Source organism: Taudactylus pleione, unplaced genomic scaffold (assembly GCF_031769625.1).
Source record: "Taudactylus pleione unplaced genomic scaffold, aTauple2 ptg000672l, whole genome shotgun sequence".
Classification (NCBI taxonomy): domain Eukaryota; kingdom Metazoa; phylum Chordata; class Amphibia; order Anura; family Myobatrachidae; genus Taudactylus; species Taudactylus pleione.
This window is the reverse complement of record NW_028285074.1, coordinates 505,346-519,310: the sequence shown is the minus strand read 5'-3', so window position 1 is coordinate 519,310 and position 13,965 is coordinate 505,346. Positions and strand designations below refer to the sequence as shown.

Below are 13,965 nucleotides of genomic sequence, written 5' to 3'. Positions count from 1 at the left end.
CTCAGATGTTGTTCAATGTTTGTTCATCTGTTTTATCAACTGTTATGTACGTCACACGCTGTCTTTTCCACACTTTGTATTATCCACAGTCACCGGAACCCCTCAGCCAGCTGCAGTACCCCTAAACTGATTCTAAAGGAATAGTAATCTGATCGCAACAAGTGTCAGCTGAACAAAGCACATAAATTGCACTGTGAGAAGTAAACCCATTGCTCAATAAACTATACTACCCTCAAGAACCTATCCAGAACAGTATGCGTTCGGCATCCCGGCGGTCGGGATGCAGACGCATACGTTACCGGCGCCAGAATACCGACGCTGGTCAGAATTTCGGCACCGGCATCCTGCCCGCAGGGATGCCGAAGGTAACAGGGTGGTGGGGAGGGTTAGGTTTATGGTGCTGGGAGGGGGGGGTTTGGGTTAGGCACCAAAGAGGGAGGGTTCGCACACCGACCAATAAGTGTTGGTATGTTAACCCTGTTGGGATCCCAGTGTCAGGATCCCGACTGTCGGTATTTCAGGCCGATTCTCTCCATTACTTGCTTATAATATCAAGTATAAGCAAGTAATGAAATCACATACATTTATTATGTATGAGGGTGAGTGCAGATTGGGAGCAGTCGTGCAGGATGGGAATGGAACTCGCATATCTTTTGATTAACTGTTATGCAAATCACACTTTGTCATTTCCACACTTAGTATTTTCCCCAGCCAATTGACCCCAAAGCCCCCTACCCTGATTCAATGCCATGGAGGATGAATAGGAAATGTGGTATTATATACCAGGTAACCAGGTTTCCTTGCATCCTCCATTGCAGATTAGTTGCTCATCCCTAAATTATGGGTTAGAAATGTATTGTATGTTTCAAAATATTTTACAGTTTGGGGACGACCATCAATGGTCAGCAAACATGATTGGATTTGCCAACGATGGTTGAGGCAAAGAGATGTTTTTTTTTTTTTTTTTTTTTGAACACAGCTCTCATTGTAGCACTTGGTCCTTCCGTCTTCCCTGATTGGCCTGACACTTAGCTACGCTAACCTATCACATCTCTCAGCCCACACCCCCTTCCCTTATTAGCTTACCTCGTCCTATAGCAGAGATGCCCATTGATGATTCAAACCATCGATGGCAAACCCATCACTACAGACGACACAGAAGGGAGGTGTGACCTCCAGCTGCTTCCTTTACTTTGTAGGAGGGGTGGATTAACCCCTTGGTGAGTACTGCCATGGATGAGTCTAGTAAACCTTTGCTTCTAATTCTGCAGTACCCCCCTGAGTTCAGTGTTTACACCTCTTTATCTGTCTTCCTATCACATGATATGAGTGTGTGTGTGACTGGCAGCCATACAAGCCATCCATCCAGAGAGTGTTTGAAAGTAAGGTAATGATTTCCCCCCCAAACTATTCATCATGACTATAATATCAAAATATGAAGGAGACGTTTTCAGTGCCAAATAAATGAAGAGAATAGTAATTGGCAAATAATATACCTGCTGAGAATAGTTGTAGTTAAATTCAGCTTTGTTTTCTCTCATAATATATACATGAAAGAGACAATTGTTCCAATAAACAATAATGTCAGAACAGGTTGTGCGGTAACTGCACTATAAACATGAGATTGCGTGCACTACAGAGACTGCAGGGGTGCCGAGAGGGGGGGGGGGAGGTGCTGGTACTAATCCCACAGGCTCGCTGGAGGAGCCCGGGTACGGCATCGCTCTTCCCCCCCCCCCTCTTACATTACAGCAGCCCAGCACACACTCAAGCTGATCGCGCCCCCACTGGTTATGCGCCGGGCTGCGGGGGGCAAAACTTTTCTTTCATTTATTTTTACTTAAGGGGGTGGTGGCCACGCCTTCCACAATTAGGCCACACCCATTTTATACAGGCTCGGTGCAGCTCTTGGCGGGCCTGAGAGTCATACGTGGGATCATCAAAACCAGAGATGAATCACACTGGCAGGATTATAAAATTCATTGGGAGCACCCACTGCATGCAGCTATGTTATATAGATTTAATACTAAGGGGTAAATTTACTAAGAATCGAGTTTGTCTGAGTTAGCAATCTCTGGAGAGTTTGGGCATTTTTTTCCACTCGCAGATTTACTAATGTAAAACTCAGGAGAGAGATCTCTTTTGCTACAGGAAATACTGGAGAGTCAGCAAACTCTCTTCAATTCACCATCGGCTAAACTCGAGAACCTTTTCACTAGTGAAGATAGGATTTTGGAATTTACCAAGCAGAGAGTTTCTAAACTCTTATTAGATGGGACAACTCTCCTGTAAAAACTTGTGAAAAAATTCACCTGCGAGTTTGGCAGAAACATACACAGATCACTGTGATCCATGTATGTTTCTGCCTGTAAATTGGTTTAAAAGGGTTAAATGTTAGAAGAAAAATTACATAGGGCCCCCCGCCCCCTTAACGCTTAACCAGCCCCGGACTTGCCAGCCAGCCCTGGTTTCCAAAATTACGGGGAACAAAATGAGTAGGGCTCCACCATAATTTAGAAACCAGCACCAAACTGTAGAGCCAGTTTTAATTATGGGGGGGAAAAAATTGCGCAGGGGTCCCCCTATATTTAAAACCAGCACCGGACCCAAAACGGCCGGGTTGTAATGCCACAGCCCGGAGACCCTATTACCGGGGCCCCGTGGGCAAAGCAGTATCAGCCCAAGTCGGGGATCTCAGGGGAGGTGGGTACCCCTGAAAAAAAGGGGTCTCCTCTCTCTCTTAACCCTAGGCTTGGTCTGAAGCCCAGGACTCTTCCCCGCACCCCTGGAGCGTTGGGTACGGGGGTAATAAAGTGAAGAATAGTAGAAAACTATTGTATTTTACAGTGGGACTACAGGTGCCAGCATGCCTGCCCTTTGGCACTTGTGGGACTACAGGTGCCAGCATGCCTGCCATTTGGCACTTGTGGAACTACAAGTGCCAGCAGACGGCCGGCACCCGTACCCCCACTAAATAGTTAAATAAAGACACCACACACGCCGTGCCTAGTAAAACTTTATTCCATACACCTAATCGAGTTTAAAAAAAAAAAGCAAACTCGACCAGACTCAAGTCTTAGTAAATTTACCCCTAGGAGTCTGTTCCTAACACAGCCGTGCAGAGCCGTTTAGTTGTGTCATTGTATCTCACTGCAATTACTATGCATGTGTGCCAGATAGTGTGTGTCTATAGCCACCTAACATCACTAGTAAAAGCTACAGGAGGGAGTCTTCAATGGTATAGCAATAACTTAGCTGCGGCCTCCAGCGTTCCTCACTGGGCTGCAGAAGAGCCAGAGGTGGCTGCCTAGTGGGCACTTTGCTTGCTGGGTCCTATGCTGTGTAGTCAGATAGCAAACTTATTGCAGAAAATGTTCCCCCTCCACTAGAAAGCCTGTGATGTGGGATTGCATCCCTGGCACCCGCGCACGCAGGGGGGGTTTCCGAGTCCCTGGAAACCCCCCCTGTTCGACCCGGAGAGCAGCGCTGCTTAACAATTTTTTTTTTTTTTTTATTTTTTTTTTAAGTAATACTGACACTGCCTGGGCTGGCTGTAGGGGGAGCTGCAGCGCGCAAGCCCCTCCCACCCAGTTCCCAGGCAAGCATCGTGACATCAGCGCCTCTCATGCAGCTGTCAGCGGCGCTCTGTGGACTGCGCCTCCGGAGCTGTTGAGTTCGGCCGGGCCGCAAGATGTAAGTGGCCGCCGAATTGTTCAAGCTGCAGTATGTGTCGGGGGAGCGCCGGGGATCTTGCGGGCGGGCGGGCGGCGGGGGCTGGGAGTCCGAGTATTTTTGTTTTTGAATGGTGCAGCACCATTCAAAAAAAAATAATTCTCGGACTCCCAGCCCCCGCCGCTCGCCCCCCCCTGGCACTGCCATATTCTACTGCTACTGCTATTCTACTGCTGTGCTGGGGGGCTTGGAGTCCCAGTATTTGCAGGTGCCATATTATTCTACTGCTTTGGGGGGGGTGCTTCTGTGTGTGTGGCTGTGTGTGACAGGGTGTGTGTGCTTCTGTGTGTGACGGAGTGTGTGCTGCTGCTATGTGTGACGGTGTGTGTGCTTCTGTGTGTGAGGGAGTGTGTGCTGCTATGTGTGACGGTGTGTGTGCTTCTGTGTGTGTGACAGGGCGTGTGTGTGACGGTGTGTGTGCCAGGGCGTGTGTGTGACAGGGAGTGTGTGCCTCTGCTGTGTGTGACAGGGTGTGTGCTTCTGTTTGTGACAGGGTGTGTGCTGCTGCCATGTGTGACATAGTGTGTGTGATGCTGCCATGTGTGACACAGTGTGTGTGCTGCTGCCGTGTGTGACAGGGTGTGTGCTGCCATGTGTGACAGGGTGTGTGCTGCCGTGTGTGACAGGGTGTGTGCTGCTGCCATGTGTGACATAGTGTGTGTGATGCTGCCGTGTGTGACAGGGTGTGTGCTGCTGTGTGTGACAGGGTGTGTGTGCTGCTGCAGTATGTGACAGAGGAAAGAATTAATGGGGAATATTATTGATTTGTTGTTTATGTGCTATAAAAGCCTCTTGCTTGGAGTCCGAGTTAGCCACTATCTCTGATTATGTGCTGCTGGGGATACAATATATACAGCATATATATATTTGCTTTTTAAAAAGAAAAAAAAATCAACAGTTTGGAAACCCCCCTTTAAAATTCCTGCGTTTGCCCCTGTCTGGCAGAGTTAAGCTGGCCATACACATGTGCGACCAGCATCAGATCAGAGTCACCATCCGACTCCCCAGAGCTCCCTGGCAGTCCCGGCGACATATTTGTTGTTTTTCTTAGCACACGATCTGTCGTACGATCGATCATGTGCCTCATGCGCTCAAACTTATCCCTGTATTCATTTCCAAAGTCTTTTCACCAGTGCGGAAAGTCAATGCATTGGAATAGGCGAAAAAGATTCGCCTTTGAAACCCGGCGGTAAAAATTGCACAATTGGGGTTTTGGGGTGCAAACTTGCAGAAACCACCCTGCACCCTTGGGACAGCCCCCCAAAGGTAAACTGTGTCAAAAAAAAGTTGAAAAAATTCTTAAGTACTTTCATTTTGGGGGCGAAAAAAAACAAAGTTGGGGGACAAACTTAAAAATTCGTGAAATAGACTCCAGGGGGGTCCCCAAGTATACACCCATTTTCATGTACCCCAAATTTGCTGGGACTACTTATTTTCTGCCAAAAGAAACTGCTAAATGCTATTCTTCACCACTTCTGCAAAGACGCTAATTACCAACTATTGAGAGCATTTAAGTACCCCAAATAAATTCAGCAGGCCTATTCGGGGGTATCTATAGTGATCCCCAATGTTAGTGCATCTTTTGGGGGGGTGTCGGGCTGATTTCCCCAAATCTGACAGGACTTTTTGCCAGGTCCGAATTCACTGGGTAGTTTTCGACCGATTTCGAATTGAATACGCGGGGACGAGCACGATACTTTTCCACATGCAAAACCAGCGATGACGGCGGAAACTCCGGCATGCGCAAAGTCCAGGACTTTTTGCGTCTGATTGAATATGACCCTATGTATCATGGCTGGGAGAGATAAAATTGTAACAAATAAATCGTCAACCAATCAGCTCCTATCTATCATTTTTAAAACACAGCCAGCAAAATGTAAATTGGAAGCTGATTGGTTAGTACTTTATCTCTCTCCAAGCTTTGATACATAGGCCCCACAGGGGCTTATGTATCAAAGCTTGATGAGAAATATAATTGTAAGAGAAAAAGTATTAATCAATCAGCTCCTAACTGTCATTTTTCAAACACAGCCTATAAAATGTAAATTGAAAGCTGATTGGTTGGTGATTTATATCTCACAATTTTATCTCTCATCAAGCTTTGATACATAGGCCCCTTAACCAGGGTATATCATCCCACTGCTGATGTGAATCTAATCTGCATAATTAAAGTTTTTATACATCTCTAAACAGAATTATTCTGACAATTCGTTTATGCACAGAAAGGAGTTTAAACATGAGTATGTATATATATATATATATATTCATCTATATTTCCACGAGATAAAGCACCCCTCGGAGGGACCGATCTATAGGTGAAGCATCAGTAATATCACAACTTTATAAACAAACATTTATTTGGCATCCTCTGATTGTAGATATCGTATATGATATAGGTAATTCTCTTACGTCTGACACTAGCGAATAGCAAATTTCCGAATATATAATTATTAGTATGGAAATCATTGATGGAATAATATCAAGAAAGTGGAAATTATTTTGTGGGCAGTGAACATGAATATTAAAATTAACAATTAGACACAACCAAACAGTTTTTAATACACTCTTTAATTTAATTTTTGTTTGTACTGTCCACCAACACACATTAATTTTCACCTTTATTATTTTTAACCTCTATATTTCACTGTGTTTTGATCCAGACCTAAGGATATTGTTTGAATAATTTTTTATCAATTAATAAAGGTTATATTTTATTAAATTTCATAATACAGCTTTTATACCGAAATTCCGGGTCTGACCCGGAGGTTGGAACAGGGTTCCAATACGGATCAGACCCGGAATTTCCCAGACGCCGATCCAGGATATCCCCAAGTCAGCGCCGTTCACACACGAGCCCGGTCTGCAGAGACTCGGCTATTATGGCGTTGAAGTGGAAGCTTGGAGATGACGTCATCTCCAAGTCCCACTGGAGCCGGCCAATCGGCACGATCCAGGTCACCCTGACCCAGATCGTGCTGTTTACACTGCAGGGATTCACGGGTTACTCCAGGGTTAAACCCTGCAAGTTACCTGGGTTGGATTTCTGGATCACGCGACCCGGCAATCCAACCCTGTCCCCTTTTACCAAGGAGCTACCTGGGTTAACCCTGCAATAACCCAGGTTTTAGCTCTGGTGTAAAAGGGGTAGAAGTGAGCCAACCAGATCCAACTGTTTTTTTTCTATTCTCTTTGTTTGGTCCTATTGGATTGTCCAGGCTGCACCCCCTACCAAAATACTATTTTGTTACAATATTAAAAGGGTAACATTAAGGTTTATTTAATTTATGTACGTGTGTGCAGATATACAACTTTTTCCTTATTTGAACACTTCAACACAGGCATCCAAAATGATGTAAGTGAACCACACGGTCAAGCATTCCCTCCTTATAAGTATTACTGCTGCTTGCAGCATTCAGGTGTTACCGCTTGGTAAATGGAGTTCTGTGGGCACAACAGAAAGTACGTAGTATCCCAGTGCTGCAGGGAAGTATTACAGGACACAGTCATTGCTGATGTGAGAACAGAGCACAAGGATTTGTCTGTACTAAGTGTTTTTCTATCTGCCAACTACATTCAGACAAGTGTCACATCCTATTCGTGAGTGTGGTGACTGATTGTGCTATTAATAAACAGAACACAGTGTACTGGCCTCCTCAGTGATTGAGGAATTTGTGTTGTCTGTCCTCTTCTGGAAAGGTATATTTAGTACATTATGTACTTGCTGTAACAGCACCCACATCACTTGCCCTGTAATTACAGGATGTAGGGAGGATCCAGATGGTCAGCATGCAGAAGGTCACAATCCCAACTGATTCAGACAGTGAGAATTAGGGTTAGGCTGTAGGAGGTGTGGGTTAGGATTGGTGTTAGAGTATACCAAAATCTTGGGTACCGTTTGGATCCCGTACCCAAACTGTGTTAACTAATTTATGTACCTGATGTTTCAGTTTTATTTATGGCTATAAGAGGGCTAATTTACCCAATGAAGTTAGCAGCCAGTGTGCTACAAGCACATTACTGGTATTATAGCTTGTTGGAACTCCCAAATCAGTTAAAAACAGCCTGTTCCTGGCAGTACGAGGGATGCGGTTAGGATCCCAACAAGCGGGATGCAGTCTGCCGGAACCCAGACATCGGCGTTGAAATCCCGACATGACTCAGGATGCCGATGTCAGGATCCCAGCAGAAGGCTTCCCGATCATAATGACACCAGCGAAAGGTAAGTATTAGGCACCACCGGGGAGGGGGGGGGGGGGAATTTAGGCACTAAGGGAGGAGGGTTTGGGTGCAGGGTAGGGAGGGTTAGTAGAAGGGTGCAGGAAAGGAGGGTTAGGGTGTAAATAGGACAGGGAAACATTACTTACCATTCCCCTGTCGGGATTTTAACCATCGGGATGCCACTGTCAGTGTACTGATAGCCAGCATCCCATCCTGCGGTATTTCATACCAATTCCCAGTGCAGTCATGTGGTTGTCCCTACATAAAAGTTCATTGCCAATCTATAAAAATATACATAGTTCTTGTTTTGAGTGGACAAACACTTCGTAGTTTACTTTCCATGTCTGTTCCAGGATTGTATTTCAGCAAAGTCTACCCACCATTCAGATGCTTTCTCAGGCCAACCTGCACCCTTCTACCTGTGTATCAATGGTATAATTTCAATGAGCTCATGAGCAATCTGAGTGAGGGCTTCCAAAGAACGGTCACTAACAATTACACAATAAGGCTTCAAATGCTTATATTTAAATATGAAAGACAAATTTTATTTTTACAAAAGATAAATAACATTTTATAAATAAATGGTCCATAAACGCAGACATCTCAAACTAGTCTGTGAACTTATTATAATAAATAGTTATGCTCGGTACACACTAGACAATGGGTATCCAAGCAAGTCCTCAGCAACGACGGGACCCCAGCCTCGGCAAGAGCATACACACTTGCCAACGCGGGCAGCATCGGCCCTGCATGGACGGAGGATGTTGCGGTCGCTCCATTGGAGCACACAGTCAGCGACATCACCAGTACACACTAGACTATGTGCCCGATATATCGGTCCGATCCACCAGATCGGATGGCATATCGTCTAGTGAATACACAGCATTAGTTTAAATAATAGCCAACTTCTAAGTGGAATTGTTGGTCACTAGAGGTTCTCTCACAAGTAAACACTGCAAGTAGGTTAGTAGCAAATTCAGTGCTTGATAGTGTAATAGTCATTTAAAGCTGTGAAGGTTTTAAAAAGTTAAGTCGAAAGTGCAAGGCGGGTGCTTTGTTCAGCTTACATCCCTTACATAGTAATTTATGTAAGACGGAGTGACTGCTACCAAGACCCAGATCTATGGTGTCTTGTAAATGGTTATAGAAGGTCAAGGCTCACTTGCGCAGTCTTAAACTGAAATAAACTGTGTATGCCAACAGGGCTCCTGAAAGCTGGGGGGCAAACACCCCATAATCCACAAGCATACAGAATGGGCTGTTTGCAGGAGAATGTTTAGCAAACCCATCTGATCATATGCACATTACAGTAATTCCCTGCCAGAGGTAGGTGTGTGCATGGCAATGCCATAAGTAATCACTATTGCTATCCTTGCTTTGCTACAGCCTGATGAAATGATCAGCAACTACTGCAGGAATGTTCCCGGAAACTAGCTGCAAAGGTCAGTCTGATGGGTCATGGTGCAGTCACAGCTGCCAGTCATGCTTCCTTATGGCACAGAAGTATGGCTTATCAACAAGAACATCAATGAAGAACTGGGATTGCACAACATACCTAGTGTACATAATAAACACACTAATGTAAGAACACTGTCAGTTAAGCAAAACACTTATCACGTATGATACAACAGTGCAAGGGCAGAGGATACACAGGTGCTCTGTCACCATGGAGTGTAAAGGTCACAGGTGCAGAGCATTTGTAAACTGGTTCTGTATTTCTGCAATGTATCAGAAAATGGTTGACAAGTCTCTTATACAGTCCAGGCCACTTAGAGCTCAGCGAGTCCAGCCCAAATCCTCTCTCTGTGGCCAGGTTCCAAGCAGTAGCCGATAGCAGCCTCCGTATCCGCAATGCGTCTCTGAAATCGGCTGCGGTCCCGTGCATATTCTTCCCACGGTCCTTTGCGTGCCATTCTGTGAGCATAGTCCCAAACAACTATGGGGTGCACGGTGACTGCTGAGGAGAAACGCACCTAAACAAAAAAGAAAAATGTTACAACCTATACCGAGACCACTGTAACATGCCATCCTTTATAACAAATTCAATGATGGAACTCATAGCTGGAGCTGGCCTACTTTGTAACTAGGAGACTAAGGAGTTACCACATTTAAGCTTTTAATGTGTAAAAGCTACTGTATATCACTACACACTATGCTTCAGCCACTCCCCCTATTCATGTTCTATATATAGAAATTACTCATCCAAGTTCTAATTACACAGGTCTATTTGTTACAGATTTGCATGTGATCATGACACAGCAGTCACGTGACAGGTGCCGATGACATCACTAATCCCAGAATGCCTATGAATGAGACCTGCTGCTATCAATCACCTGATCATTACAGAAGGTGGCATCAGACCCCACAGGGGACCTTATGCAAGTGCATGAAATACTATTCTACTCTGCTTCAGTCAGCACAGTGTCAAAAGAGACAGGGGACGAGGTATTTTTAAGCAATTTATGTTTGATACGGTAAAAATAAAATCAAGGCACTCCAGGAACTGGTATCCGTTATGCCATTTACAAAATTATTTTAGGTTTTAACAAAATTAAAATGCTATATTACTCACTTTTCATTTCCATGTATTAAATGGCTAGATAATTTACACATTCACCAATAATAAATCACCAAAGATAACTTCTGCCATATTCCCATTACACCACACAAATGTATACAGGGGCACCAGAGACCCTGTTCCATTGCACTAAGCTGCTGCTCACATTTGTACAGTCCATTACTGTATCATGCACCTCATTCCAAGTCTACTTACTCTCTTGATAGGCTCTTTGCCTTGTTCCACTGCATCTTGTGAACATTCCAGCTCATCCTTCAGGAAACACTTGTGAGAAGACCTAAAGCTGGAAAGGACTGGCCTCTTAGCCGTACATTTGTGCTTTTCACCAGCAGGTCCACACACTACTCTGAAAGCAGAAGACCACTTGGCACAATCTGGACTTTCCAGACTCGCAACGGGCACCTCTTTCTTAAACTGCTCGTCCTGTTGCTTAGAACTTCTTGTGGACGCGGCAAAAGAAAGGGGGTTGTATGGGTCATCATAATTACAGAAAGATGCCCACAAGTCCTCAGCCTCTTTATTGTATTCTGTATCACCATCTTCATCCCAAGAGTCGTCATCTTCAGACCAGTCGCTTTCCTCATCACCATCTTGGTCATCTTTGGACTCTTGAGCCCATGGCTCTTGCACCCCACTGTCTACAGACATCTCTTTAAGGGAAGAGTCCTTCTCCAATTCATCACCACCTTCAATATCAGACTCTCCGGATGGGAGTAGAGACTCCTCATCCTCTAATGGTGTGCAGATCATGGACAGAATGACCGGATTTGTACAGGACAACATCATCTCTCTGCTGACCATATTGTCCATGTTGGAGAATAGTTTGCAACCACTGTCTACATCCATGTGTGTATCTTCCTGATGCTTCTCCATAGTTAGTGTATTGCTAAGCAGTTCTTCCTCTTTGCCCGGCTCAGCCGGATATCCCCAGTGATACTTTATAGAGATGGCACTCATTGTATGTAGTGCGTCACACCGCAGCTTATGCTTTGACCGACTCCTGTCAACATACACTCGGATCATCTCCGCAGCACATAGGTCCACGACACGCCAGCACAGCCACAGCACCGCAAGGACAGCCCGGCTCATCCAGCCGCTAGAAATCATCTTCAAATACCGAGCTCTTCTGTGCAGACGATTCTTCACCAAGGAAATGATGGCCTGCACAGTTCTGGCAGCCATTGTGAGAAGTACCATATGTATACCCAGCTCAGTGTGTGGAAGCTGTATTTCCAGGTAGTCTTTCATTTGGTCGGATTGGAAGGCCGTTCCCCTGTGCCAATAGGTGAGAGGAGCTGTAAGGTTTCTCCAATAAGAGCCAAAATTGAGATAGTAAATACCCATTCTGCCTTCAATGCTGTGGAAGGAAAACATTGTTACAATTTGTGATATGTAACAATATACACCATACAGATAATCCGATACTAGCGATTTCATTACAAGATATACATGCTGTGATTAGGCAATTAATGTGGCATTTAAATTATAATTAAAGAGGGACCATAAGTAAATGGCCCTATGGAAGTCACAAAACAATGGAGCCAACTGCGAAACATCCTAAAAAGACAAGGATAATAAGATCCTGACAACTGTGACATCACAATGAAACTTAACCAGCTACACACCCACATATATAATGAGTACATGTCATCTCCATGTATACCCATATATAATTACAGGCCAGCCCAATCTAGAGCAGGCTCACAGCCATTTAGTAATAATGCTTCTATAAATGTAATTTGGTCTATACAACCTCTCCCAGGGATGCTGGGAATTATTAATGATGTCCACATAGATAGATTTTATGTACAAGTCATTCAGTATTTGCCAGAAAAACAATTTGAAAGTCAGGACTATGGCAGGTCTGCTTGTTACCATTATATTGTGTATCGAATCCCCTTACATCCTCTATATCAGTCTCTCCCAACATTGGTCCTCAAAGCACACTAACCGTCCAGGCTTTATGAATTGCCATACTTAAGCACAGGTGACTCGGGGTCTATTTACTAAGCCTTGGAAGGAGATAAAGTGAACAGAGATAAAGTTCCAACCAAACAGCTCCTGTCATGTCTATTAAAGGGGAAAAAAAACGAGTTAGGAGCTGGTTGGGACTTAATCTCCATCCAAGGCTTAGTAAATAGACCCCTTAATACCTGTTACTTTGATTTCACAGTCTGTGCTCAAGTATGGATATCCTTAACACCTGGCCTGTTAGTGTATCTTCAGCGAGGTTGGTCACATACCGTAGGGCACTTGGAGGCAGGGGGTCAGCCTGTGACGGCGGCGCTCCAGCAGAAGGTGGCGGCGGTCACTTGGGCCGGGGGCTCCTGAATATTCCGGTGTAGCCCGAGGAAGGAAACAGCAGGTCTCAGTCCGAGCGTCCGGCCTAATCCGCGGCTCAGCAGACAGCGCATGGATGGGTGGCGGCGGAGTGTCTCTCCGTGCGGTAGTGAGCTAGTATCGGTACCGGCCATGCCTGGACATCGGGGCGCTATCTCTGGTTGTTATATCTGTGTGTGTATAAGGGTGTAGTAGTAATGACGGCGGTGCCCGTGCTGCCTTTATATACTTCTCTGACGTCAGAGGCTGAGCGTGCATGCAATGGCCAATGAGAGAGGAGCGGGCGCGGCTTCCAGTCTCGAGGAAAGTACGTGCCTTTCGCTACGTACCGCACAAGGAGACGTTGAGGGCGCGTGTTGCCGTGGAGACGGCACGCGACGTCACCTTGTTGTTGTACAAACAAAGTTACAAAGTACACTTACGTCACACCCATGGCTGTGCTGCTAGAATGGCCTGGAAAGTGGTGGGAGGGGGAACTAGTAGTAACTGGGAAACTCAGTCATCTCCCTTCCAGTAATCACGGGGATTCCATCAGGAACTCCAGAAACTATCAGCTTTCCACTCTTTACATGATCATTTCTGCTTTCTGACAAGTACAAAATATATTCTATACATAAGATACAATAATATACACAGTGGTGACCTAATAACTTAGGTAAACATTCAATACAACGTAAAAAAAAACCACAAAACAAAAAAAAAGTTGTCAGAAGTACTGATATTGTTAAAAAAATAAATATATATATATATATATATATATATATATATATATATATTGTAGTAGATGGGCAGCGTCACTCCTCAGTAAAGTATGTTACAAGTAGGGTATATAATGCCGAGCCGTTGCTGCATATATATATATATATATATATATATATATATATATATATATATATTAAAGAATTTAGTAATATAAATAAATCGCATTGGCTGTTCTGATTACCTGGACACCACGGTACATTCATCATCACCTCGTAATGTGAATGAGAACTGTTGACCATGGTCGGGATTCACCATCAGTGGTCTACAATAGTGGATTTTATCTAGGGGCCCCCAGTGATTGTCTGTCAGTGGCAGTGGCTTCCCTTTGGAAGCAC

The 13,965-nt window shown here is 44.7% G+C and overlaps 1 protein-coding gene across 1 annotated transcript; it reads right to left on the bottom strand.

Moving 5' to 3' along the window:
- Positions 1-8,468: 8,468 nt before the first annotated feature.
- Positions 8,469-13,087, bottom strand: LOC148478176 (uncharacterized). The gene is made up of 3 exons (XM_088455828.1): positions 12,772-13,087; positions 10,724-11,885; positions 8,469-9,923 (listed from the first exon to the last, which is right to left on the bottom strand). Exons 2-3 carry the CDS (start codon positions 11,870-11,872, stop codon positions 9,720-9,722), a joined length of 1,353 nt encoding a protein of 450 aa, XP_088311954.1. The 5' UTR covers positions 11,873-11,885; positions 12,772-13,087; the 3' UTR covers positions 8,469-9,719.
- Positions 13,088-13,965: the final 878 nt, after the last annotated feature.